Raw genomic sequence first — 25,762 nt, 5'->3', positions numbered from 1 at the left:
ACTCTTCACTTCTATAGGCAGTAGTGCGCATGCGAAACCTCCATGCTGTTAATTTCTATAAGAGCATGATACTGATCCTGAGAACGAGGGTCTTTGTGATAGTACACATGCTCAACTACTTCTCTATTCATTTCTATGGGAACAGTAGTGCACATGCTTAACCATTACTTTATTCACTTTTATAGGATGATAATGCACATGTGCCACTATCACTCCATTAACTTCTATAGGATCAATAGTACACATGCTTATCATCCACTCTATTCATTTCTATGGGAGCAGTAGGGCGCACGCTTAACCACTCCTTTATTCACTTCCATAGGAGTAGTAGTGTGCATGCTTAACCACTATTATATTAACTTCTGTAGGAGCAGTAGTGCGCCGGCTTAAACACAACTTTATTCACTTCTACAGGATCAGTAGTGAGCATTCATAACCACCACTATTCATTTCTATGGAAGCTGAAGTGTGCATGCTTAACCATCAATTCATTTACTTAAATGAGAGCAATAATGCTCATGCTTAACAAGCACTCTAGTCAGTATTATTAAAGTAGTAATGCACATGCTTAACAATTACTCTAGTCAGTATTATGGGAGTAGTAGTACACATGCTTAACAAGCACTCTAGCCAGTATTATGGGAGTAGTAGTGCACATGCTTAAAGGGAACCTGTCACCTGAATTTGGCGGGTCTGGTTTTGGGTCATATGGGCGGAGTTTTCGGGTATTTGATTCACCCTTTCCTTACCCACTGGCTGCATGCTGGCTGCAATATTGGATTGAAGTTCATTCTCTGTCCTCCGTAGTACATGCCTGCACAAGGCATGATTGCTTTGCGCAGGCGTGTACTATGGAGGACAGAGAAGGGACTTCAATCCAATATTGCAGCCAGCATGCAGCCAGTGGGTAAGGAAAGGGTGAATCAAACACCCGAAAACTCCGCCCATATGACCCAAAACCAGACCCGCCAAATTCAGGTGACAGAGTCCCTTTAACAAGCACTCTAGCCAGTATTATGGGAGTAGTAAGCACTCTAGCCAGTATTATGGGAGTAGTAATGCACATGCTTAACAAGCACTCTAGCCAGTATTATGGGAGTAGTAGTGCACATGCTTAACAAGCACTCTAGCCAGTATTATGGGAGTAGTAAGCACTCTAGCCAGTATTATGGGAGTAGTAAGCACTCTAGCCAGTATTATGGGAGTAGTAATGCACATGCTTAACAAGCACTCTAGCCAGTATTATGGGAGTAGTAAGCACTCTAGCCAGTATTATGGGAGTAGTAATGCACATGCTTAACAAGCACTCTAGCCAGTATTATGGGAGTAGTAGTGCACATGCTTAACAAGCACTCTAGCCAGTATTATGGGAGTAGTAAGCACTCTAGCCAGTATTATGGGAGTAGTATTGCACATGCTTAACAAGCACTCTAGCCAGTATTATGGGAGTAGTAAGCACTCTAGCCAGTATTATGGGAGTAGTAATGCACATGCTTAACAAGCACTCTAGCCAGTATTATGGGAGTAGTAAGCACTCTAGCCAGTATTATGGGAGTAGTAATGCACATGCTTAACAAGCACTCTAGCCAGTATTATGGGAGTAGTAGTGCACATGCTTAACAAGCACTCTAGCCAGTATTATGGGAGTAGTAAGCACTCTAGCCAGTATTATGGGAGTAGTATTGCACATGCTTAACAAGCACTCTAGCCAGTATTATGGGAGTAGTAGTGCACATGCTTAACAAGCACTCTAGCCAGTATTATGGGAGTAGTAGTGCACATGCTTAACAAGCACTCTAGCCAGTATTATGGGAGTAGTATTGCACATGCTTAGCCACCACCACTCTGTTTACTGCACATTCGTGACCACTACTCTCATAGATAATGTATGGGGCGGTGGTCACACACTACTCACACAAGAGGTTTTTAGCCCCCTGTTCTTGCCACAATCGGGGGTCTCAGTGGCCGGACCACCTCAGAACATATATTAATCATGTTTCCGGTGAATCAGTGATTAATGTTATTGGTGGTAGTAGCCCCTTTAGCGGGGTGGTCACCCAATTTCATCTGACACCTTAATATAAATGGTAATGGTTGTCATCCAGCTTTCACAGGAGCAAACATGGTGGTGAGGCAAAAGAGTATAACTTCATATGCTGGCAACCACTGAAGGCCTAGGACCAGCACAACCCTCATTATTGGTAGTCTGCTGTGCCGCACTACCGTAGTCTCTCTCCTCCGGAGGAATCTGATGATATTTTTCATCTTTTCCCAGCACCAGCAACACAAAGAAGTAAATCAAAGTCAAATGTTTATAACTGAACTATAAAAAGATCATTCCGGCCTGTCGGACATATTCTATTGATTTGTCTTCATGGTTATTAAATAGTGCAGCTTCCTAGAGGGGCATCATTAACCCTTTGGGTTGAAGAAGTGGTCACTGTCCATCTTAAACCGCCCTCTTTTTTTTTTTTTTTTTGCACCCCATGTGGGGCTGGAGGGGATAGAGCCTGACATGGCTGCCCTGATCTGAGATTGCTTAGGACAAGCTCCAATAGGGGGGTGGACTTTTTGCAACGGTGAGCAAAATTGTTGGAATCCTTGTAGAGATCGACATCTGAAGAACACTGGAAAACGAAGTCACCCACTGGCCGCCAGACCTATTGATCGACAGCAGCCAGCATGTATTTGGTTGGTGCTTAAAGGGCTTGTCTATCTTAGAAAACCTATTTTCATGCACCCTATTGGCTAAGGCAGAGAACGGTTAAGAAGAACGTCTCTTGCTCTGGAGGACCCGTCCAGCATTACACAGACCACCCATTGATGTCGATGGACGTTGTGCAATGCTTTTTCACCACCAGGGGTGCTGCACGAAATGCGATCACTTATTGCTAGATTTTCCCATTGATTACTGCTGATTGTTAATAAGCTGATCACTTGTAGTCCGCTTATATCAAGGGACCCTTGAGATCGTCCAAGTTCTGAGTTGTTGTTTTTTTTTAAGGGGGGTGCAAAGTCAGTTGCCGTCCACAACTCCCTGCAAAATGTGGACTCCGCACTGGGTTTTTGGGTAAGGTCCTGAACTAGGCACACCCATGAGACGAGTGTAGTTAACATGCGTTAATTTTTCATCATATCTGAGGCAGTTACTGATGGATGGGGAGAGGGGCTGCTGCAGATTCATATAATTCTGTAGTGTTCCCTTCTGCACCTTCTTACTTCTCCCCTATTGTTTCTGCCCCACAGGCAGGCATGGGACCTCGCTGTTGACATCTGTCTTTCCCAGTTGCCCACCATCATTGAGGAGGACACTGCATTCCGCGTAAGTGAACCATATACCGGTGGGGTAGCGTGTACTTGTAGCGCCCCTCCGTAATGACGCTCCTGACGTCTCCTGCTCTTATCTTACAGCACAGCCCTTTCTTTGCCGAGCAGCTGACGGCGTTTCAGGTCTGGTTGACTATGGGGGTGGAGAACAGGAATCCTCCGGAGCAGCTGCCCATCGTACTTCAGGTGAGGAACACATAATCATTCCAATAATCCGGCATCTGTGGGACTTAGATAATCTGATGTTCCAGATTATTCAGCAGTCAGCAAATGAGCACAGTCGTGGAAAAGATCACTCAGTGATCCTGCAGAGATGGTCTCTCCCCACTCTCTGCCATTCCCTTCTAGATTATCAGACATTACAGATTATTGAATACCATGAAATCTATTGTTCATAATCATTGGGATCAGGACTGTGTGGGACGTTCTGATACCAACCACGTACCCCATAGGGTAGACCTTATTTTTGCAGGGTATTACGCTTTCATCCATCCATTAATCTGGAACCTTGCAGCGATCTGTCTCTAAGCCAGCCCTAATGCCATGTATCATGCCCTCTTCTGCTTGTGACATTGGCAGGTGCTATGCACAAGTGCCACCCTCGGCCTCCTGGCACAGAGTGCTCCCTCCCTCCCTTGCCAGCTGCCGCTACGGGCTCATAAATTACCAGCGCTCCGTCTTGAGGAGTTGGAGGTGCTGCTGTAAGTCTTAGTAATGAAGACATTCTGTGCCGTGTTGGACGTGGGCTCATTTGCAATTCCTGATTCTCGTGAGGCAGTGCGGCAGCTTCTTCTGGTCCATCCGTACTGCAGAACCACGTACCCCCTGAGATCAGATATTTCTTCATTATCTGTCTAGTAATCCGGCCACATCACCCTCTATCTGACTGTGATGGAAAACTGTGCTCATCCTGAGCCCCTGCTTCATAAATAGCTGTAATACCTACGCAACCAGTGAACTAGAGGGGTCAGGAAGATATAAAGCTGATGACTGGAATGGCCGCCGTTACCAAAATCCAACATAAACTCTGTAATCTGTGCTATTCTATTATAGATCTACAGCGCCGCTCATCATGTGCCTCCTGGTTCATCTGTCATTTTATGTTAGACCAAGAAAACACGAATTTCAGTTTGTCCATAGACCTCTATGGTTGTTCATCTGTCTCCCTGCTCAGAGACAATTCCTGTTCTGGTACCATTTAGGGGACTTAGGTAATTACGGTACCACCGCAAGAGCTGTAATGGCGGCTATATCTAAAGGTATTGTTGGCTTAAAAGGGGGTTTCACTTCTGCATCATGAGGTGGTAGTCACGACTGACCATACATCAGGTATAGGCAGGTATGGCGCATCTGTCCTATTAACTGGGGTAAGATGTAGGTATGATGCCTAGCAAGGGGCCAGTGACCTGACACGGAAGTGAGAAACCCCGGATAACCCCTTTAAGTCATTCTTCTCGCAAACGTATTACTGCTATAATGTCGCCCCCTATAGTCGTAAGAGGTGGAAACGCTTGTACCAGTCATGTATGATAATGATGGTTTGTCTTCTAGGTGCTACTCAGTCAAGTCCATCGTCTCAGAGCCTTGGACTTACTGGGAAGATTTTTGGACCTGGGGCCATGGGCAGTGAGCCTGGTGAGTATCGTGCTGCCAGTAAGTGCACATCCTAGACCTCAGCAAAATGGGGGAAGAATTCCTGCAGTTCTTCCTCATGTCATCACAGCAGCAGGATCTGAAACCCTGAAGGTCCAAATCCATGTAATGAAGGAACTCGGACCCATGTGTCACTGTCAGTTTCGTACTCAAGAAGCGGGATCTGTAACACTGCACATTATAGGGAGTAGTAACACACAAAGATGGCAGCTGAAGGGCTTCATATTACCTGCAGCTTCTCTCCCAGCCTTGTTTATGGAGGGGAGGCAGCATTCATGGTAAAGAAAGCCATGGAATAGTCCGTATGGATTCTACTTCCCTCACTGCAGCATTGTACTCTATAGCGCCCCACATGGAGGATGGAGATAATGCAGCCTTGTGAGATGAGCCTTCATAGTAATATTCGCACTGCCAAGTGACGCACCTTTGTCTCTGCCTTCTATAATGGGGAATCCGGTAGATGGGGGGCTCATCTTTGCAACCTAATTGCATCTGGTTTCCCATGGATCACTAGGCAAACCTGTTAGCAAATACCAGCTATTAAAAAAAGCTACAACTCACAGCAGCCATATGTTACCCTATTCCAGGGAGAGATTACACCTCCTTAAACCAACAATGGCTGAGGAAATATGTAAAATAGCTATCCCTGTCATTGATTGGCTGAGTGGGGTCACCTGATCGGCTCGCTGACACTCTCCCTGTAATACAGTCAGTAAGTTGCTTTGGTGTTTAGAGTCTGAGGTGGGGGGCTGGTACAATACTCACTAGCGTGTGATATTGGGGTACAATAACCCGGATTCTTCTCCTTCAGGCCCTGTCAGTTGGGATCTTTCCCTATGTACTGAAACTGCTGCAGAGCTCAGCACGTGAGCTACGGCCGCTGCTCGTCTTCATCTGGGCCAAAATCCTGGCAGTGGACAGCGTAAGTAAAGGTGTAAAACGTGGCGCTAAAGAGCAGCCTTGGTCTGCAGAAGCTGGGACTGGGCGCCAACACTTCAGATGCAAGCTCATTTCTAATGCATCTCTCTCTTTTACCATATTAACCCCTTAGTCCTGCCAAGCAGACTTGGTAAAAGATAATGGGCACAAGTATTTCCTTTCTGTTCTGGCGGACCCTTACATGCCGGTAAGACCACCATCAAGTACATTTTATTATCTACGATTGTTTTATTTTTACTTATAATAAACCTTTAGCTCTGATCTGGGGATAGCTGGGTGCGATTCCCACTTTACCCCTTTTATGTTCTCCGCAGGCGGAGCACCGCACAATGACCGCCTTCATACTCGCTGTGATAGTGAACAACTACACCACCGGACAGGTACTTACTCACTTTGTTCAATCCTGCCCCAAAAATCCCAGGGGATAAGCAGCTTTCAGATATCCCCAACACTGCTTATCTCAGGCGTAAAGGGAAGATCATTTATGTAAGTTGTAGACAATAAATGGCCGAAAAATTGTTTAGTTGACCACTATTTCCCCTGATTCTCCAATACACGGGAACACTCAGCCCATTCAAGCGCTCTTGAGCTCTATATCAGAGGTCCCCAACTCCAGTCCTCAAGGCCCACCAACATGTCATGTTTTCAGGATTTCCTTAGTTTTGCCCAGGTAATAATTGCATCACCTGTGCAATACAAAGGAAATCCTGAAAACATGACCTGTTGGTGGGCCTTGAGGACTGGAGTTGGGGACCTCTGCTCTATATGACAGAGCTGCTGCTGGCCTCCTCTGACCCCCCTGTAGCCTCCTCTGACCCCCCTGTAGCCTCCTCTGACCCCCCTGTAGCCTCATCTGACCCCCCTGTAGCCTCATCTGAACCCCCTGTAGCCTCCTCTGAACCCCCTGTAGCCTCCTCTGACCCCCCCTGTAGCCTGCTCTGAACCCCCTTGTAGCCTCCTCTGAGTCCCCAATGTAGCCTCCTCTGAACCCCCTGTAGCCTCCTCTGACTTCCCCCAACGTAGCCTCCTCTGAACCCCCTGTAGCCTCCTCTGGCCCCCTCATTGTAGCCTCCTCTGACCCCCTTGTAGCCTCCTCTGACCCCCTTGTAGCCTCCTCTGACCCCCGTAGCCTCTTCTGCCCCCCACCCCCACCCCACGTGGCCTCCTCTGAATTCCCCATAGCATCCTCTGACGCCCCCCTTTAGGCTTCTCTGACGCCCCCCTCTAGGCTTCTCTGACACCCCCCTCTAGGCTTCTCTGACACCCTCTTTAGGCTTCTCTGACACCCCCCTCTAGGCTTCTCTGACACCCCCCTCTAGGCTTCTCTGACACCCCCCTCTAGGCTTCTCTGACACCCCCTCTAGTTTTCTCTGACACCCCCCTTTAGGCTTCTGACACCCCCATCTAGGTTTCTCTGACACCCCCTCTAGGTTTCTCTGACACCCTCCTTTAGGCTTCTGACACTCCCCCTCTAGGTTTCTCTGACACCCCCCTCTAGGTTTCTCTGACACCCCCCTCTAGGCTTCTCTGACACCCCCCTCTAGGCTTCTCTGACACCCCCCTCTAGGCTTCTCTGACACCCCCCTCTAGGCTTCTCTGATACCCCCCTCTAGGTTTCTCTGACCCCCCCCCAGTAGCCTCAACTGAATTCCCCCATAGGGTCCTCTGACGCCCCACTCTAGGCTTCTCTGACACCCCCCTCTCGGCTTCTCTGACACCCCCCTCTCGGCTTCTCTGACACCCCCCCTCTCGGCTTCTGACACCCTCTTTAGGATTCTGACACCCCCCTCTAGGTTTCTCTGACACCCCCCTCTCGGCTTCTCTGACACCCCCCTCTCGGCTTCTCTGACACCCCCCTCTCAGCTTCTCTGACACCCCCCTCTCGGCTTCTCTGACACCCCCCTCTCGGCTTCTCTGACACCCCCCTCTCGGCTTCTCTGACGCCCCCCTCTCGGCTTCTCTGACGCCCCCCTCTCGGCTTCTCTGACGCCCCCCTCTCGGCTTCTCTGACGCCCCCCTCTCGGCTTCTCTGACGCCCCCCTCTCGGCTTCTCTGACACCCCCCGTAGCCTCCTCTGACAGCCCCCCTTAGCCTCCTCTGAATTCCCCCGTAGTGTCCTCTGACACCCCCCTCTAGGCTCCTCTGAACCCCCTTGACTGACTATTATCTAAGGTGTTTACAGCTGAAGTTTTGCCACAGCTGCATCTATTCTGAACAATCCTTTGATTTAATTCAAGTGTTTCTAAATGTTTTCAAGCCAAGTACCACTTAAATATGATATGAAAGTAACCGTAGGGCTAGGATCATAAACTGTACAGCAAATCTGTAATTACCCCTATGGACACGGCATATATCTATTGCGGCACACGTAGTAGTTAAACAACAAAAAGGATGATACATTTTACCTACACCGATACATTGAGGCAAACAATCGGCAAAGTACTGCCAATGTATTGGTGTAAATGAGAAGCCCCCATTCTCAAGTACACATATTGAAAACCATGAGGAATTAAAACCTAAAATATGTGCAGACTTTGCTTAACATATATTCTGATCGTCCAGGATGAGCTGAACACAAGGTGTTTGTTTTCCCTATAGCACCACCACAGGGGGAATTAGGCATTACATGCGAACCTTTGAACAGAGGGGACTGTCAATATAATATATTGATGTGTCGGAGTCCCCCAGGTCGAGAGGCGCTCTATGTAGTTAGTCTGCTCTAGCTAATATGGTCATGAATGGGGGTGGAGACTTCTATAAGGCTACATTTTAGATATGAGCAAAACAATTCCCAGGACCCAGGTTCAGCGGCCATGTGGTTGTTGCGTGGAGCCCGACTGGGACATTGCGAACTTCCTGGGTGCCTGTTTTGATTTGGGGCGCCTATCTATGCCTCAACTGTACACCATGAGGTGCAACATCATGACATCATGGGGCCTACTGACCAGAGGTGGAAGCCGACGGGTAGTAGGAAGTTTATACTGCTTTAGTCCTGCTGCTACGGAGTACCAACATGGCTGCTGAAGTGAGGTTCTGAGAATAGTTTTACTCAAATCTACTAGGGCTTAATGTGCCCGAATCCTGTGGTGCCCACCAGAGGTCCAGACTATATAGCCCATTTCACACTGAGCGATCGTGCGGCTACATAGAGTATTTCCCAGTGTGCAGAAACCAGCACATCCACAAATAGCATATTATTTCTTACAGTGCAATGCTTCTTTTCTCCTGTGGTGGTGCTGTAGGTAAACTGAACACATTCTGCTGAGATGATTATTGGGGGGCTATACGGAGTGACACCCTGTGATTGCCTTTAAATTAGTAAAACGCGAGTTTATGGGCATTAGATTCTGTAACTTTCATACTGTGAGTTCACACTACAACCAAGCACCACTATGAGGATCTTCTACCAGGGTAGTAAATCTAGTCGCATGGACATTGGTTATTGATGAACACATCGTAAATGTCTCCGTAAAGCCCTCATGCATGTCCTATGAAACCATCGGGGCCGCTCTTTATCTTACTGCTTACAGGAAGCCTGTCTACAAGGAAACCTGATTGCTATCTGCCTCGAGCAACTTAATGACCCGCACCCGCTGCTCCGCCAGTGGCTCGCTATTTGCCTAGGCCGGATCTGGCAGAACTTTGACGATGCCCGCTGGTGCGGTGTGAGAGACAGCGCCCATGAAAAGCTTTACAGCCTCCTGTCTGACTCCATACCTGAGGTAAGGGGGGAAAAGTCCGTGTGTCAGACCCAACTTATCCCTCATTTCGAGAGGTCACTAACCTACTTTGTAATACTCAGGTCCGCTGTGCCGCTGTTTTCGCTCTTGGGACCTTTGTCGGGAACTCTGCCGAGAGGACCGATCACTCCACGACTATTGATCACAATGTGGCCATGATGTTGGCACAGCTCATCAATGATGGCAGCGCAATGGTGCGCAAGGTAGGTGGGGTTTCTCTTGGTGGGTATGAAATGTATTGAGATTAGAGATTGTCCATGAGGATAAGCTGGATTATAAATGTGGATGTATTAGAATAGTAGCCCTCAGCCAGAAGTGTCCATTAGGCCGGTATATGTTGGTGAGCCTCTATATTCTAACTGCTCCACTACCCCGTACATTAGCACTCCACAAAACATGTATATTGTGTATTCCCATTACTACTAGTTCTGGCCTATCCAACAGATCGGTGATGGTCTGACAGGTGAATTCCTGGTTGGAGGCGAGTTCTCTTCTTTCTGTATGGGACCCTCGGAGATGGTCTAATGCAGTCCCACAAAGAATAAATCGTTCCATTCAGATGGGGTATTTCGGGGCCCCATTGACAGAATTAGTGTGTCCCTGCAATCGTACCCCCCACCAAATCTACACTTTATCACCTATCCCTTAGGAATATCCTTTATCATGGCTATCAGATGCCACTGTATTGTTAAATAGTGACCTGAATCATTTATACAAGTGAGTCTCCTCAGTGTATACCTCGGCCATATTCTGCAGACCCCCCATATACATACAAGTTGTCAGAATTGCCCAGCACTATCGTGTTTGGGGGGGGACACCCAACTCTCCCCCGACATATGATGTCAGGCAGTTTGATTTTTAATGCCCGACCCTTTTGTTGTTGTTGTTCTCCGGTTTCTGCACTGTCCTCTTTCAAAACGCATGAACATCGAGCCAAATGTTAATGTGTGTACACTTATATCTAGAGTTGGTGCGAATCCCGGAAGATCCCGGCCATCAGCCAAGTCAGTAATCTGTGGCCACTGGACGGGATCCATCAGAACTGTCTCTATCTGGATCTTCTTTTGATAAGCAAACATGTTGCAATATCATCGTTGCAGCGTGAAGCACATGTGATGCCACACAAAGTGGATTAATCAAAAGGAGACCCACTCGCACCGTAAGGTAGGAGGTGGTCCTCAGAGCTTCCCATCCAGCGACTATAGATTTTTGACCGAGTCCTGCGAATCGATTAGCACCAACTCTAGTTGTAAACGAATGAGCACTCGACCATCGGTTATCGTATGTGTGTAAGGTCCTCATGGGCCGGCTTAACTCTGGGAATATAGCTGTGATCTATGCCTCATGTGTCCCACTTTCTCTCTGGCAGGAGCTGGTTGTTGCCCTCAGTCACTTTGTTGTACAGTATGAAAGTAATTTCTGCACAGTCGCTCTTCAGTTTATAGAAGAGGAGAAAAATTATCACCTGCCCTCTCCGGCAGCCACGGGTGAGTGTCGTCATCAGTTATGTATGCTATGTTGTCACTTTCTGGGCTATTAGTGGGGGCATTTAATCTTTTAGCTGGAGAGGAAAAGGACTCTCAAGAGCGTCTCACACTCTGGAGGACCTGACGCATCCATGCATTATATGAACAGCCCATTGATTTAACTGGGATGTGTATTATGCTTTTTTTTTCCCCTGTGGTGGCGCTGCAGGGAAATTGAACCATAGTTAATTGCTGGGAGACAATATTTGCTAGGCCTCTCTTAAAGGGATTAAGAGGCTGGTAACACTCCCTTAGGATAGCTGTGGGTCTCACAACCTGCTCCCCCGACCGATCAGATGGTAGCAGATTTCCGGGGGTCACCAGAAATAAACGTATACTGAGCCGAGGACACCACAGCTGACACCATTGTGGTACTTCTCGGGTAATGCAACGTACAATATAATAGGATAGGCAATCTAACCTGATCGTGATGTTTTCAGAGGCGGGAAACCTGACTCCGGTGCGGGAAGCGCCTAGCACCCCTCGCCTGAGATCCGTCAGTTCCTACGGGAACATCCGGGCAGTCACGACCCCTCGAAACTTAAATAAGTCATTACAAAACCTCAGTCTGACTGAAGAAGGTAAGATGACAGCAAGATGGTGGGTGATGTGGGACCCCCTAGTCCTCACATCTTTATATACGTAGTTAATTAGTAATGAGGTGTTTCTACTCTCAGGCGGGGCACCTGTTGCTTTCTCTCCGGGGAACCTCAGCACCAGCAGCAGCGCCAGCAGCACCCTGGGGAGCCCCGACAACGAGGAGTACATTTTGTCTTTCGAGACCATCGACAAGATGAGACGCGTCAGCTCTTACTCCTCACTCAATTCTCTAATAGGTGAGTTCTGAGGGTCCCAAGGCCCCCCAGTATCTATTGAAGTGTAGAAAGCCAGAAGTTTTGTGCTCGGCCTCCCTCCCACGCACATCTCCCGACATGGGATTCCCTCCCTGCCTCTTTCATGTTGTGAAGTTCTGCTCCCTGAAGCTTGCTCTGTCTCACGTCTCCTGTCACAGCTCCTGCATCATTTTCCTTTATTTTTTCCACCTCATTCATTAGGCTTTTGTTTTTCTCAGCTCTTTCGTCCTCTTACATCCCCCTCCACACTTGGTTTTGATCCCCCCCTTTGCTGGAGTCGGTCCTCCAGAGTTTCCTGGCGATCATTAATCGCTGCCTCCATTTGCAAATCACAGATTCAAGGAAAGCATTTTCATCAAAGTGAAAAAAAAGGAAAAACTCTGTGAAATTAGCCTTCAGGAAGGAGAAGGGCGTATGTCAGGAGAGACAGGAGCGCCAACCTTTCCAGCGCTCCCCGGGGCTCAGCGCTGTGTATTGGATCTCTCGCTAGTCCTCTCGGGTGTCAACAAGTACAAGTAATTTAGAGGCCTGAGTGACAGCGGAGGGGCAGATGCTTCCCAGCCGCAACTTGAGGAGCAGGCATAAAGGCGGATCGGAGGTTTTAAGCACTGATTCAATTAACCCAATGTGGTATTGAATCTGCCTGAAAATAGTCCCGTTGCCATACACTTGCCACTCTTTAATATGCCATTTTTCCTCACGAGCTGATAGTTGTCTGGTCTAACTAGCGTGTCATGGTGAGGGTCCTTCTTCCAGCGCAGGGTCGGGTAATTAGGCACTTAAAAGGGGCAGTGTACTGGCTTGGCACCCCTGTGGCTTCCTGCTTGCCCAATCCAATTTCATAGGGTACCCAGGGGCCACCATGTCTGTTCAGGATAGTTCTTATTTTCTTATCTTTATATGTGTATTTCCAACATGTAGATCACATTTTGGGCGCTGGTGTAAAGAAGCAGGCTCAGGAGCTGAGCTTGCCCCACAGCATGGAAGGCGCCGGCTGTGTTGCAGAGCTGGCGTCCAAAGATAGACAACAATGGTGAAATTGTGGGGGTTTTCTCCACTTTTGGATTTTTTTTTCTTGTTTTTCATACCCGGTATGTTAAAGTGATTGATGTCATTAACAAACAAACAAACAAGGTTATGTCTCTTGGAAAAGCGGAAGGTAAAATTGAACACTCAAACTGAAAATCACCCCATCATTAAGGGGTTAATTCTTGGACCCTCACCTTTTAAAGGGGTTGTGCAGGTTTGGCATGAAAGTCTGCAATCACTCTGTGGGGCTGCAGACTTCTGAATTTTCACAACGCACGGTCAGGATTCTCCTGTGTTGGCAGCGAGAGTAGGTGGTCAAGTGACCGGAAGTATGCAGATTATGTACTTCCGGCCACACTCCAACTAGAGGTGTTTGGCCCTGCTCAATGCAAGTGAATTGAGCTAGGTCGAACACATCTAGTCAGCACGTGACCACCACTCTCTCACTACTGGCACCGTAGAATCCTGACAACGCAGTGTGCGGATTCAGAAGGATCAGTCCCATAGGGTGACTGCTGACTTTCATCCCAAATTTGGACACCCCATTTAAGTAAAACATGGGTCTTTTCACATAATCTTCAGTGGAGAGGGACACATGCACACATGGGCGCTGCTTTTGTATGTAGCTACTGGAAGGGGTCATTAGGGTCTGAGTTGCAGAGCGGAGATGAAGGAATCCTCCTTTTTTGCCCAGTAGCGTTAAAGGGAGTTGTCAAGATTAGACAGACATGGTTTTTTATTAGCATTATTATATATAAAAACAGCGCCACCCTTGTCCTCTGGTTGTATGTGGTATTACAGCTCTGTCCTATTCACTTCAGTAGACTATCAGCTGTAAAGAAAAACATGTGGGGGAAGGGAAGTGACAAAAATATCTCTGTTCAAATATCTGACTAATTAAAATATAAGTGGTTGTCACTTGTCGTACCATGCAGCATATCTTTATCAAGACTCATCGCGTCTGATCCTCTCACCCCTCTCTACTGGTTTCTTACAGGCGTGTCTTTCAATAGTGTGTATACCCAGATATGGAGGGTTCTCCTTCACCTCGCTGCTGACCCGTACCCTGAGGCTTCAGACCTGGCCATGAGAGTGCTGAACAGCATTGCGTACAAGGTAGGAGTTAGTGTGTGGGGGTCACATATGTACGGTAGCCCATCTCTCAGGCTTCACGCATGGGATGGATTAGCTGTGAATATTCAGCGAGTTTAACATGCAGTAAATTGCAAAAGTGCTTGGTTTTTAATATCATTCTATGACGATAAGGCTATGTGCACACGTTCAGGATTTCTTGCAGAAAATTCCTGAGAAAAAACGGAAATTTTCTGCAAGAAATCTGCATGCGTTTTTTTTTTCGCGTTTTTGACGCGTTTATGATGTGGGTTTTTCTGGACATTTCCCAATGCATTTTATAGTGGGAAATCCGCAAAAAAAACGCAAAGTTAATGAACATGCTGCGTTTTTTACCGCGATGCGTTTTTTTGCGGGAAAAAACGCATCATGTGCACAAGACATGAGGAATTCATTCTAAATGATGGGATGCTTATTGTATGCTGTTTTTTTGCGGTTTTATAGCGTTTTTATCGCGAAAAATCAGCAACGTGTGGACACAGCCTAAGAGTAAGCTTTTTAAGTCTTTCCACGGATTTGCATGGCTAATATCTTTTTCTCCTTCGCCTCATTGGGGGACACAGATCATGGGTGTATGCTGCTGCCACTAGGAGGCTGACACTAAGGGTACCATCACACTAAGCGACGCTGCAGCGATACCGACAACGATGTCGATCGCTGCAGCGTCGCTGTTTGGTCGCTGGAGAGCTGTCACACAGACAGCTGTCCAGCGACCAACGATCCCGAGGTCCCCGGTAACCAGGGCGCAGGGCCGCGCTTAGTAACCCGATGTTTACCCTGGTTACCAGCGTAAACGTTAAAAAAACAAACACTACATACTTACCTTCAGCTGTCTGTCCTCCGGCGCTCTGCTTTCCTCTGCACTGTCAGCGCCGGTCAGCCGGAAAGCAGAGCGGTGACGTCACCGCTCTGCTTTCCGGCTGGCTGGCGCTGACACAGGATGCAGGAGGAGTGCAGAGAAGCACAGCGCCGGGGACAGACAGCTGAAGGTAAGTATGTAGTGTTTGTTTTTTTAACGTTTACGCTGGTAACCAGGGTAAACATCGGGTTACTAAGCGTGGCCCTGCGCTTAGTAACCCAATGTTTACCCTGGTTACCAGTGAAGACATCGCTGGATCGGTGTCACACACGCTGATCCAGCGATGTCAGCGGGAAGTCCAGCGACAAAATAAAGTTCTGGACTTTCCTCAGCGACCAACGATCTCCCAGCAGGGGCCTGATCGTTGGTCACTGTCACACATAACGATTTCCTTAACGATATCGTTGCTACGTCGCAAAAAGCAACGATATCGTTAACGATATCGTTATGTGTGACGATACCTTAAGTGATACAAAGAAAGTGATCTCCTCCCCTGCAGTATACACCCTCCTGCTGGCCCTCGGCTAACCAATTCTTGCTTAGTGTCCGTAGGAGGCACACGGACGGGTCTGCTATTCAGACCCAAAACTCTTATTATTTTTCAACTTTTACCTTTTTTGATTTTTAACTTTTCCACGGACGAATTGGGCGAAGGATCCTTTCGAGGCTCCGATCTCCCCAAACCATCAACAGGCGAGCACGGAGAGTGTCGCCTCTCCATATCCTCTCCTGCGACGTGCCTCGTCTGAGCTGATTCTTAGGGGCGACGGGCCCCTTCAAGGGCACCGATCTCCCCGCACCTTCAACGGACGAGCATATGGAGTGTCACCTCCATGTATCCTCTTCTGCAGCCAGGCCTAATGCCGGACAACTGGCCCTGTCCACCCGGTGAACTCCGTGGATGTACAGAGACCCCTCTCTTCAGCGTCCGAGCAGCCCCCACTGTCCCACCACTGTTAAGGCGGATGGCACAAGGAGGCAGACGGTTCCTCTCCATCTCCCTAACAAAGGGATGGTGGATTGAGGTTTACCCCTCTATCCCTGCACTGTCCACGCTGCAATACCTGACCTGCAGCAGAACAATAGATGGCTGAAACCCATTCATCGCGACCGCTCCATGCCGGGACACCCACCGATGGTGAGTGGATCCAGTCAGCGGTGGGCCTCTGCAGTGAGATATTCACATGCTGACAGGCAGCCTCAGCCATGGCTTCCCTGTGGTCCACCTCTCTGAGGTAACGCTCCGGCCGGCTGCAAAAATTTAGCTCTCGGCTTCGGCCGATGTGTAGGCCGCATCCTGGAAGCCACACCCACACTATAACGCGCTAAGGAGGCCCCGCCCACTTATCTGGTGCTTCTCGCTTGGCACGGGACTGCTCGCTTTTCTCGGCCATTCCAACGGCCCCTCACTTCTACCATTGGTATTTCTCCCGCCATCTGCAGAAATTTAGGCCCCGACTTGAGCCTATTCATGGAAGTCTTGAGGCTTCGCCCACATCGCGTCTGTGGCTTCGCCCCCGAATTGGCGTCTCTCACTCTCTGCAATACTTTACCACCTCTGCAACTCTCGGTTGGCATCTTGGTCCACCCAGCCGGCTCACACAGGGGTGACGGTTTTGCATTAAAGGGGCACAACGATGCTGCAACATCAGTACCCAGGTAAGGAAGTACTGCTCTCTCCCCCCTGTACTTAAAGGCGCATGACTAGCATTCCCTGGTCTTAAAGGCAGATGACCTGTATTCCCTGGTCTTAAAGGCACATGATCAGCATTCCCTGGTCTTAAAGGCACTTGACCAACATTCCCTGGTCTTAAAGGCACTTGACCAACATTCCCTGGTCTTAAAGGCACTTGACCAATATTCCCTGGTCTTAAAGGTACATGACCAGTATTCCCTTGTCTTAAAGGCACATGACCAGTATTCCCTTGTCTTAAAGGCACATGACCAGTCCATAGCCGGTCATCCTAAATGAGCTCAGAAGCCCTCCGCCGCTGATCCCATCTTATCCCAGAGTACCTAGTTCCTCTGAGTGGGCTTCATCACTGACCACACTCCATGGCTTCTCTGACCAAGAAATTGAATCCCTCCGTCAACCCTCTGTGGCTCGGAGTGCTCGCAGGACCGATATAGATGGTCCCTCTCCTACATGGGAGCCGTTAGCTAGCAGGGGCCGCAAGTATTCTAGAAACTTACAGGCGTCTATAAATGTACAGGCGTCTAGCAAACGGAAGCTTCATTTCCTAATCTCCCTCACCAATGATTTGCTGAGAACAAGTCTCTGAATATGGATCGGATATTGCCTTGGATCTGGACTCTCCAGAGCTTCAGAAAAGGATGGATTCGACTATTTATATCATCAACCAATCTCTGTAGATTGACGAGGACTCTGGTTCTGCTCTAGATCACGCAGTGTCCCTCATAAGGAGAATATACTCCCTCGTAGAGCATTTGGCATTCTCCTGGACAGGGAGCGTCTGGATAAGCAATTCACTGGACAGAAGCCTCTTCAAGCGCGGTATCCTTTTTCAGCCAGTATGCAAACACGTGGGGTGTCCCCTCCACGTATACCCCCTATGACGTGGAATGCCATGCCTGGTCTAATTTTTAGGGGCGACGGGTCCTTTAAAGGGCACCGATATCCCCACACCTCAACAGACGAGCACACAGAGTGTCGCCTTCATGTATCCTCTTCTGCAGCCAGGCCTAACGCCGGACAGCCAGCCCTGTCCACCCGGGAACCTGAACTCTGTGGATGTACAGAGGCACCCTTTTTGGCATCCGAGCACCCCCCTCTGCATCACCACTATTTAGCAGATGATGCGATAGCAAGCGACGTCTTTTTCCTGACCTGCCGGATGCTGCCGCGCATTCTGCCACTTGGCAGATTAACAGAGTAAAATCTCCTGTGGTATACCTACCAGTATCCCTGCCCGATGGGTCATCAGTTAAAAATACCACGGACTGTCAGATAGCAAATCTATTAAGCGAGAAAACAGCCGCACTCTCTTGGGTTATAGCTTGCAAAGTGGTGTATTTATTCACATGTGTTTGACATTCAAATATATGTACACATACAGCAGGATAAGAAAAAAAGTGATGTTTCGACCCAATTCCGGGTCTTTCTCAAACTGAGTAGCTGATTCTGTTTAAAAGTGTGGCGCTGGGGTATCCTGCTTCCTGGAAGTGTGTCAAGCAGGATACCCCAGCGCCACACCTAGAGGAGCCCTTTTTGGGACCTAATTTCAAACTTTCAAACAGTATCAGCTACTCAGTTTGAGAAAGACCCGGAATTGGGTCGAAACGTCACTTTTTTTCTTATCCTGCTGTATGTGTACATATATTTGAATGTCAAACACATGTGAATAAATACACCACTTTGCAAGCTATAACCCAAGAGAGTGCGGCTGTTTTCTCGCTTATTTGACTGGTATTGGGTTCTTCCCAAGTACAGCCTGCACCACCTGATTTGCTGAGTGTGCTCCATTCCCTTGAAGATAGCAAATCTAGTTTGTTCTCTGTTGCGGCCTCTGGATAAGCGCTCTACCCTCCCTTAGCTGCTGAATGGGTTGCTAGAGCAATGGTCTCCTGGTCGGAGACCTAACTACTTTGATTCACAACAGTAACCTTTTCCCGTAGACAATACAGCTGGCCATTCAAATCTCTTGAGCGGGACACTATGTGGTTCACGCTTCTTGGATGCGGCTAGTTGCCTGGCTCTGCGCTGTCAGCAGCAAATGCCATTACACTCAGTAGGGCATTAAAGCTCAGAGAATGGAAGCCTACTCTGCGTTCAAAAAGCCTCTGACATCACTCCCTTACCAGAGTGGTCGGTTCTTCCGTGAGAAGTTGGGAGCGTTCCCCACGCAGGAACGAAGGATCACATGTTTCCTATAGACCCAACCAGCAGTGGAAGGGATATCCAGGACAGTCTAGATCTAAGGAATCTTGGTTCCAAAAAAGGGGACCGAAAAGTAAGACCGATCCTGGACCTCAAACTTCTTACAAGCTCCTTCTTCGGATGGAGTTCCTTCGCTCAGCCATTACTTCAACGGAAAAAGGTGGAGTTTCTGGCATCCATCGACATTCGGGATGCTTACCTTCACATTCCTATTTTTCTCCTCTTCAAAAATTCCTTTGCTTTTCCATTCGCGAACAGCATTTTCAAGTCACCACCTTGCCCTTCGGCCTTGCTGCCGCACCTAGAGTGTTCGCAAGGGTCATAGCGGCTGTCATGTTCCTCTTGCACCCTAGAGGTGTGGTAATCCAGCCCTATCTGGTCGACTTTCTAGCCTCTCTTCCAGGACTGCGCTGAGTCATCTATATCTCTTGCGATACCCTCTCTTTCCTGGGTTGGCAGCTAAACTTAGCCAAGTGTTCCTCATTTCCAGCCCAGCAGATATCCCTTTTGAGGATGATCCTAGACACTTCCAGAAGGTTGGTAATTTTTACCTTGAGACAAGGCCATGGCCCTTCAGCAGGGATGTCGCACACTTGATCACTCATCTCCTCATTCCATTCGATTTGCTAGGAGGATTCTGAGGAAAAATGGTGATGGCAATGGAAGCGTTTTCCTTTGCTTCTCTCGTTTTCTGCAGGTCAAACAGGCTTTCAGAGGGTACTCTCTGAACTCCTTCCTCATCCCAGGGGAGATCCTTTCTCCCTGTTCAATGGTTATTAGTGACTACCGATGCCAGTCTTCTTCCCCTGATTTATTGTTCTGATGATCCGAACGGTACGGCTAGTCCTACAGCAGGTTGGGCCAAGATTAGTGATAAGCGAATATATTCTTTACTCGAGATTTCCCGAGCACGCTCAGGTGTCCTCCGAGTATTTTTTTAGTGCTCGGAGATTGGTTTTTTTTTCGCCGCAGCTGGATGATTTACAGATACTTGCCAGCTTGATTACATGTGGGGATTCCCAAGCAACCAGGCAACCCCCACATGTACTTATGCTGGCTAAAAGCTGTAAATCATTCAGCTGAGGCGATGAAAACTAAATCTCCCAAGCACTAAAAAATACTCGGAGGACACCCGAGCATACTCGGGAAATCTCGAGTACGAGTATATTCGCTCATCACTAGCCAAGATCTATCATTCGGTGATCTCAGCACTACACATCCCAGGAGTAGAATTCTGGGCGGCAGATGCCGTCAGGCTCCCGCTTCAAGTGAGTGGGTACTTCACTCGGAAGTCTTCCATCAGATCTGCCTTCACTGGAGCATTCCAGATGTAGGTCAGATGGCGTCCAGACTGAACGCCAATGTACTCTTGTTCATGGTTTGGCCTCGAGATCCAAAAGCCATCGCAGTGCATGCTCTGGTTCTTCCGTGGTACCAGTTTCCATAACCCCTCTTCCACTACTTCCGAGAGCCTTTCGGAAGCAGGAATGACCCCAGTGATCCTGGGAGATCCGTACTGACCATGTCAGGTTTTTCATTTGCGGAACTAGTATTTTTCCGTCTTATTGCAACAAAACTGGAAGTAGGGACTTCCTCGCAGGGAGTTCTCACATGTGGTTCTTTTTCGTTATCGCATACCGTTAGATCTTTGTGACCTTAATGGTTCTGGGAGTCTTACAGTAGACTCCTTTTGATCTGGACAGACTTTACTATTAGGGAAGGTCACCCATTTTTTTTTCTATGCGATCTAGTCATCGTGATGAGTCTTCGGAGCTGGCCGCTCTGTTGCTTCAGACTTTTTTCCTTATTACCATCAAGGAAAGGTTGTCCTCAGGCCATCCCTGTCCCTTGTTACCAAGGTGGTATTGTATTCCCACTGTTATGAGGGCATCGTTCTTCCCTCAGCCCTTTCGGCACCTGTCTACAAAACGGAATGGGTTCCCCATATTCAGGACGAGGTGAGTGCTCTGAGTAGGTACGTATCGAGGATGGCGTCCTTCCTAAGGTTGGACACTTTATTCGGGCTTCCTGACTGTAAGAAGAAGGTTTCCTGAAGGATACAGGAAGGGTTTAGCCATTTCATTGGCCATGATAGCCTGGTGGATTCGTTCCACCATCCAGGAGTCCTTCCGTGTTAGATGTCAGCCTATTTCCCTGTCTATCGAGGTTTCTTGGGCCCTAGGCACCAGGCATTGGCAAAGCATACCTGCAAGCTTGCGGGTTCATCCAGTCTGCATGCGTTCTTGAAGCACTACAATTCCCAGACTTCTGCAGATGTGAGTCTGGGCAGGGGGACTCTGCAGGCCGCGGAGGCGTACTTGTAAGTAGCGGTTACACAGAGCCTGATCTGATGATGTCCCCACCCAGGGACTGTTTGGGACGTCCCACGGTCTGTGTCTCCCAATGTGGCGAAGGAGAAATGGGGATTTTTGTGTACTCACCGTAAAATTATTTTCTCCAAGCCATTCATTGGGGGACACAGCTCCCACCCTGTTGTTAGCTTGTACTTGTTTTATAATTTGACATGCTATACTCTCATATGTTGATCTCCTACTGCTTTTGCACTGAACTGGTTAGCTGAGAGCCAGCAGGAGGGTGTATACTGCAGAGGAGGAGCTAACTTTCTTTGTATCACTTAGTGTCAGCCTCCTAGTGGCAGCAGCATACACCCACAGTCTGTGTACCCCAATGAATGCCTAGGAGAAAAGGATTTTACGATGAGTACACAAAAATCTCTATTTTTTCAGTGTAGAGATGTGAAATCAGCGTCATATCTGCTGCAAAATGCACTTGCAGATTTTGTAACTGATTTGCTGCTTATTGAACCCCATTGAAATGGGAGAAGTCCTTAATGCCAGTCCACAGAAACTATTGACATTCTGCCCTTATGTGAACGTAACCATTAAGGATAAGTTTTCACAGGCCTAAAATGAAGCGGATTATACATGCAGATTTGTACGGGTAAAATCCACAGCAGAAGGCCGGTGCAAGCGACCTCTGTTCCATACAGAAAATTTACCTGCTTTGTGGATTTATATATCTGCAGCCTGTCGAGCCTGTAGCGGGCCGAGCATGGATTCATTGAAGATACCCCCCATTTACTTTCCTGTCAAATCAGAAAGAAATGGAGCAAATTCACTGGGAAATCCGCAGATGCAGATTTGAAACCATTTTTATTCCCCAAATGAAAATCCGATGCTAATCTGCACAATTCTGTGGATTTACCTACAGATTTCCTGCAAAAATAATCATCTGCAGCAAATCCAACCTGTGTGCACATGGCCTGATGCTTTTGATTATTCAGATTTCCGACACCAAGGGAAACGCTGCCCTGATGATTCTAAGAGGACACCGTTGAGAGGGGTACATTCAGGAGACCACCATATGTAGACCTCATGGCGGTTCATTGCAACCTGTATGTATTGGTGCCACATGTGATAGCTTCCAAGTGCTGAAAATCCCAAACAGCAGGGGCGAGTGTGGGAGTCGCTGATGGTTGTAGATCATGGACCTTCTCTGGCATGTCCGTGCTGCCACCGGACACAATGTTATAATCGGTCCGGTATGCATAGAGGACGGTGCAGCATGGCGGGGATTCCCATTGTTCTGCATCTCCCTCCTATATACTGCACGCAGTGGCGCAGAGCTCGCCCCCAGGGACCAGCATTGATATTCAGTAGGAATATAGCTCTGTCAAACCGTGTCAGCGAGAGTGAATCCTGCGGGGGGATTCCTGGGCTTCCTCTGCCCACACGCTCCTCTGTTCACCTCTGCAGCAGCTTCCCTGCATTGGAGGGGTTGCCTTGTTTTTTAACCGTTGAAATTCCAGTTGGACCTGATTCCCTATTTTTATCTCCCTATCATGCACACCCTGATAATGACTCCCTGGTCTTCCTGCCATTTGTATGGATTCCAGTAATTAAACTGTTAATGAAGACCGGCTTCTAATTGGCTGAAAATTCTCCATTCATTAAAGCGCCGTTGACTGCCACAGTTCTCTGAGTAATAAAAGCGAGAGTCGTGTGCAATGCTGTTATCGAAGCCGCTCGTTAGGGACAATCCTCATGAGATATTAAAAAGCAATTTTAGAATCAGGGTCCGGTTGGTTATTGAAATGTTATCGTAGCATCTCACTTACTGCAGTGGTGTTGTAGGGTATCTCTGATCTCTCAGCCTTATTTCTTATAGTTGAGCTGCTGCCAAAAACTGCCTGCCAGCGTGTCATTCCATAATGTCCCCATATTCTGCCAGCCCCAGCACCTCCATCAGTGCCTGTTACATGGTGTCATCTACAAATGTACCTACAAATTGGCAGGACCAACCAAAATGACAACTTCAGTGCCGCCCTATCTTTTTCCAGCCGCAGTGACTTTGTAAAAAAAACGTGGGTGCCTTAATAGCTGTATGGCTGGCAGGTTGCCCATTTACTAATGTAGTTGGATGCCTAAGTGGCAGCACTGGGGATTAGGTGCATGCGGCAGCGTGGATGGTTAGATTCCTGGGTGGTCACGTGGGCGGATGGATTCCCGGGTGGTGGCGTGGGCGGGATAGATTCCCAGGTGGCGGAGTGGGCGGGATGGATTCCCGGGTGGTGGCGTGGGCGGGATAGATTCCCAGGTGGCGGGTGGGCGGGATGGATTCCTGGGTGATGGTATGGGCGGAATGGATTCCCGGATGACGGCATGGGTGGGATGGATTCCCGGGTGGCAGCGTATTATCAGGCTACATGGATGACTCTAATGATTTTCTCATGCTCACCTGTTTTGCTCTTTCAGGCCACCATGAGCACCCGCCCACAGCGCATTTTGGACGCTGCCTCCCTCACACAGTCTGCTCCGGCTAGCCCTACTAATAAGGGGATGCACATCCACCAAGTTGGGTAAGATGTTGTGCAGCTTCTGCCAGTTGTCACCCCTTCTTCATATTTTCGAGTGCAGGTGATTAACTTTTCCAACAGGAATAATTAATGTGGCGTTTCTGATTGCTACTTTAGGGGGTCACCTCCAACTCCAAGCGCCAGCAGCTCAAGTCTTACCAATGATGTTCCTAAACCAACAGTCAACAGGGAGTTACCTTCTACCCGGCCTGCCAACGTTGGGGGAAATGTCAGTGTCCAATACACCCCACATTCTCATCAGTTCCCCCGAACCCGCAAGATGTTTGACAAAGGCCCAGAACAGGTAATGCACTTCGATTCTGTTTTTGGAAACGTTACATCTTTCCACATAACAGGACAACCTGGTCCTGGTCCTGGTCAGGGCAAATCAATATCATGGAGAAAGTGTCAGAGCAGCTGTTGATCTGGGGTCACAATCATGCATTGCATTGGAGGCCATGGATGCCTGATGACGCCACTATGATGCTGCCCGGTAAATGTGCCCATAGCACTTGGGGATGCCCTGATGGGAGCATTATCTAATACACATGTCTGTACATACATATGTGAGATGGAGCCTCAAAGCAGCTCATCTCTCTTTCACATGACGCATCCGTTCTTCTCACTTACTCATCTCCACATGCTGGGCTGACGGCTCCCTGGGCTTCTGTAAAGCCGGCTGATGCTCATGAATATTTGATGCGCGGCCTGCTCTGTAAGTATTTGCATTGTATGCACACATCGCATTGGTTCTGACTTTTAGAGCTGAAAAACAGCATGTGCGTATTACCTATTACCGGAGCACATCCAACGTCATGTGCAAAGCTGGGGTCACATCTGGCTCATCTGAGAAGGGATCAGATGCCCCCTGAATGCATGTGCCCTAATCATAGGACTTATGTCTGCTAACATCATGTTGTACATATTGAGTGTGCATCCATCACAGCTTCCGACAGCTTTCATCAAGCCCTGAAATTGTGCTGCGGCCTGGCTCTGAAGTCACTAGTGATGTCACAGGGTGGTCACATGCATTGCAAAATGGATGACCTAGACTTACAAAGGCAACGCTGAAGAATTTTAATAACCACAGCATGCCATAAATGCTGTGCCCGCTTAACAAATGAGTGGGTGGAAGTCGTGAAAGATGAACGTTACTACTAGTGACAGCTCCTGGTGCTGCTGTTTGGCATAGAGCAGATATCGCAGCTCTTTCTGCCCTCCCAGAAGTGCAGATTTTGTAGCCTCTGAGTAGTAGAGACTGTGATTGCCGAGAAAAACATCAAATAAAGTACTTTCCAAAATGACGTAAGATCTGTCCTAGGGGCGTCCATAACGCTGACCTCTTTTCCAGACTGCTGAAGACGGAGATGACGTCATTGTCCACAAGGGCTTCCTTTCAGGATCGCTGCAGACTGGCTTCTGTGACTGGAACGCCAAGTATTTTGCTCAGCCAGTTATGAAGGTAATGGATACAGTTATATCTTTGGTTCATCACCAGATGCAGTGTCCATCAGTCGTATCCATCAGGATTGCTGGATGTAGATTTCCGATGTATACAAACTAATTTTTAAAATAAAAACCAAAGGGACACTATCTTTTATTTTTTTTTTTATATATAGCGCTAACATATTCCGCAGCGCTTTACAGTTTTGCACACATTATCACACTACTTTGTCCTCCGTGAGCTGAAACTTGTGAACGAAGATGAGCCTAGTAGGAAATAGTGCGAGGGAGCCGACCAGTGGACTCCTTTTAGCCTGCGGGCGCCCTTGTGTGTCCCCCCCCATGCTGGCACCCTTGTGTGACCCCTCCATTCCGGTGCCCATCTTTATCCCCTGCATACTACTAAGATGAGTAGCATGAGATGACCATTATAAAAGAAACCTTACTTGTAAGACGCTTTGTCGGGAGATGTTCATGTTGTGTGTGC

General features: G+C 48.2%; 1 protein-coding gene across 2 annotated transcripts in view; it reads left to right on the top strand.

Annotated features, from left to right (window-relative positions):
• The window catches only part of RPTOR (regulatory associated protein of MTOR complex 1), a 318,041-nt gene that overhangs the window by 277,195 nt on the left and 15,084 nt on the right, over positions 1-25,762 (top strand). Inside the window, exons 10-24 of one of the 2 annotated variants that reach the window (XM_069750796.1) lie at positions 3,247-3,322; positions 3,412-3,513; positions 4,879-4,962; positions 5,792-5,902; positions 6,032-6,106; positions 6,234-6,299; positions 9,450-9,641; positions 9,722-9,862; positions 11,029-11,146; positions 11,626-11,766; positions 11,863-12,021; positions 14,066-14,184; positions 23,732-23,835; positions 23,950-24,136; positions 25,184-25,294. In XM_069750796.1, coding sequence (XP_069606897.1) covers positions 3,247-3,322; positions 3,412-3,513; positions 4,879-4,962; positions 5,792-5,902; positions 6,032-6,106; positions 6,234-6,299; positions 9,450-9,641; positions 9,722-9,862; positions 11,029-11,146; positions 11,626-11,766; positions 11,863-12,021; positions 14,066-14,184; positions 23,732-23,835; positions 23,950-24,136; positions 25,184-25,294 — 1,786 coding nt within the window. Of the gene's footprint in view, positions 1-3,246; positions 3,323-3,411; positions 3,514-4,878; positions 4,963-5,791; positions 5,903-6,031; positions 6,107-6,191; positions 6,300-9,449; positions 9,642-9,721; positions 9,863-11,028; positions 11,147-11,625; positions 11,767-11,862; positions 12,022-14,065; positions 14,185-23,731; positions 23,836-23,949; positions 24,137-25,183; positions 25,295-25,762 lie in introns of both variants that reach the window. The other variant, XM_069750795.1, reaches the window with a different exon arrangement.

The sequence above is a fragment of the Ranitomeya imitator genome, chromosome 2, assembly GCF_032444005.1.
Source record: "Ranitomeya imitator isolate aRanImi1 chromosome 2, aRanImi1.pri, whole genome shotgun sequence".
Taxonomy (NCBI): Eukaryota; Metazoa; Chordata; class Amphibia; order Anura; family Dendrobatidae; genus Ranitomeya; species Ranitomeya imitator.
This window is presented reverse-complemented; position numbering and strand designations above follow the sequence as displayed.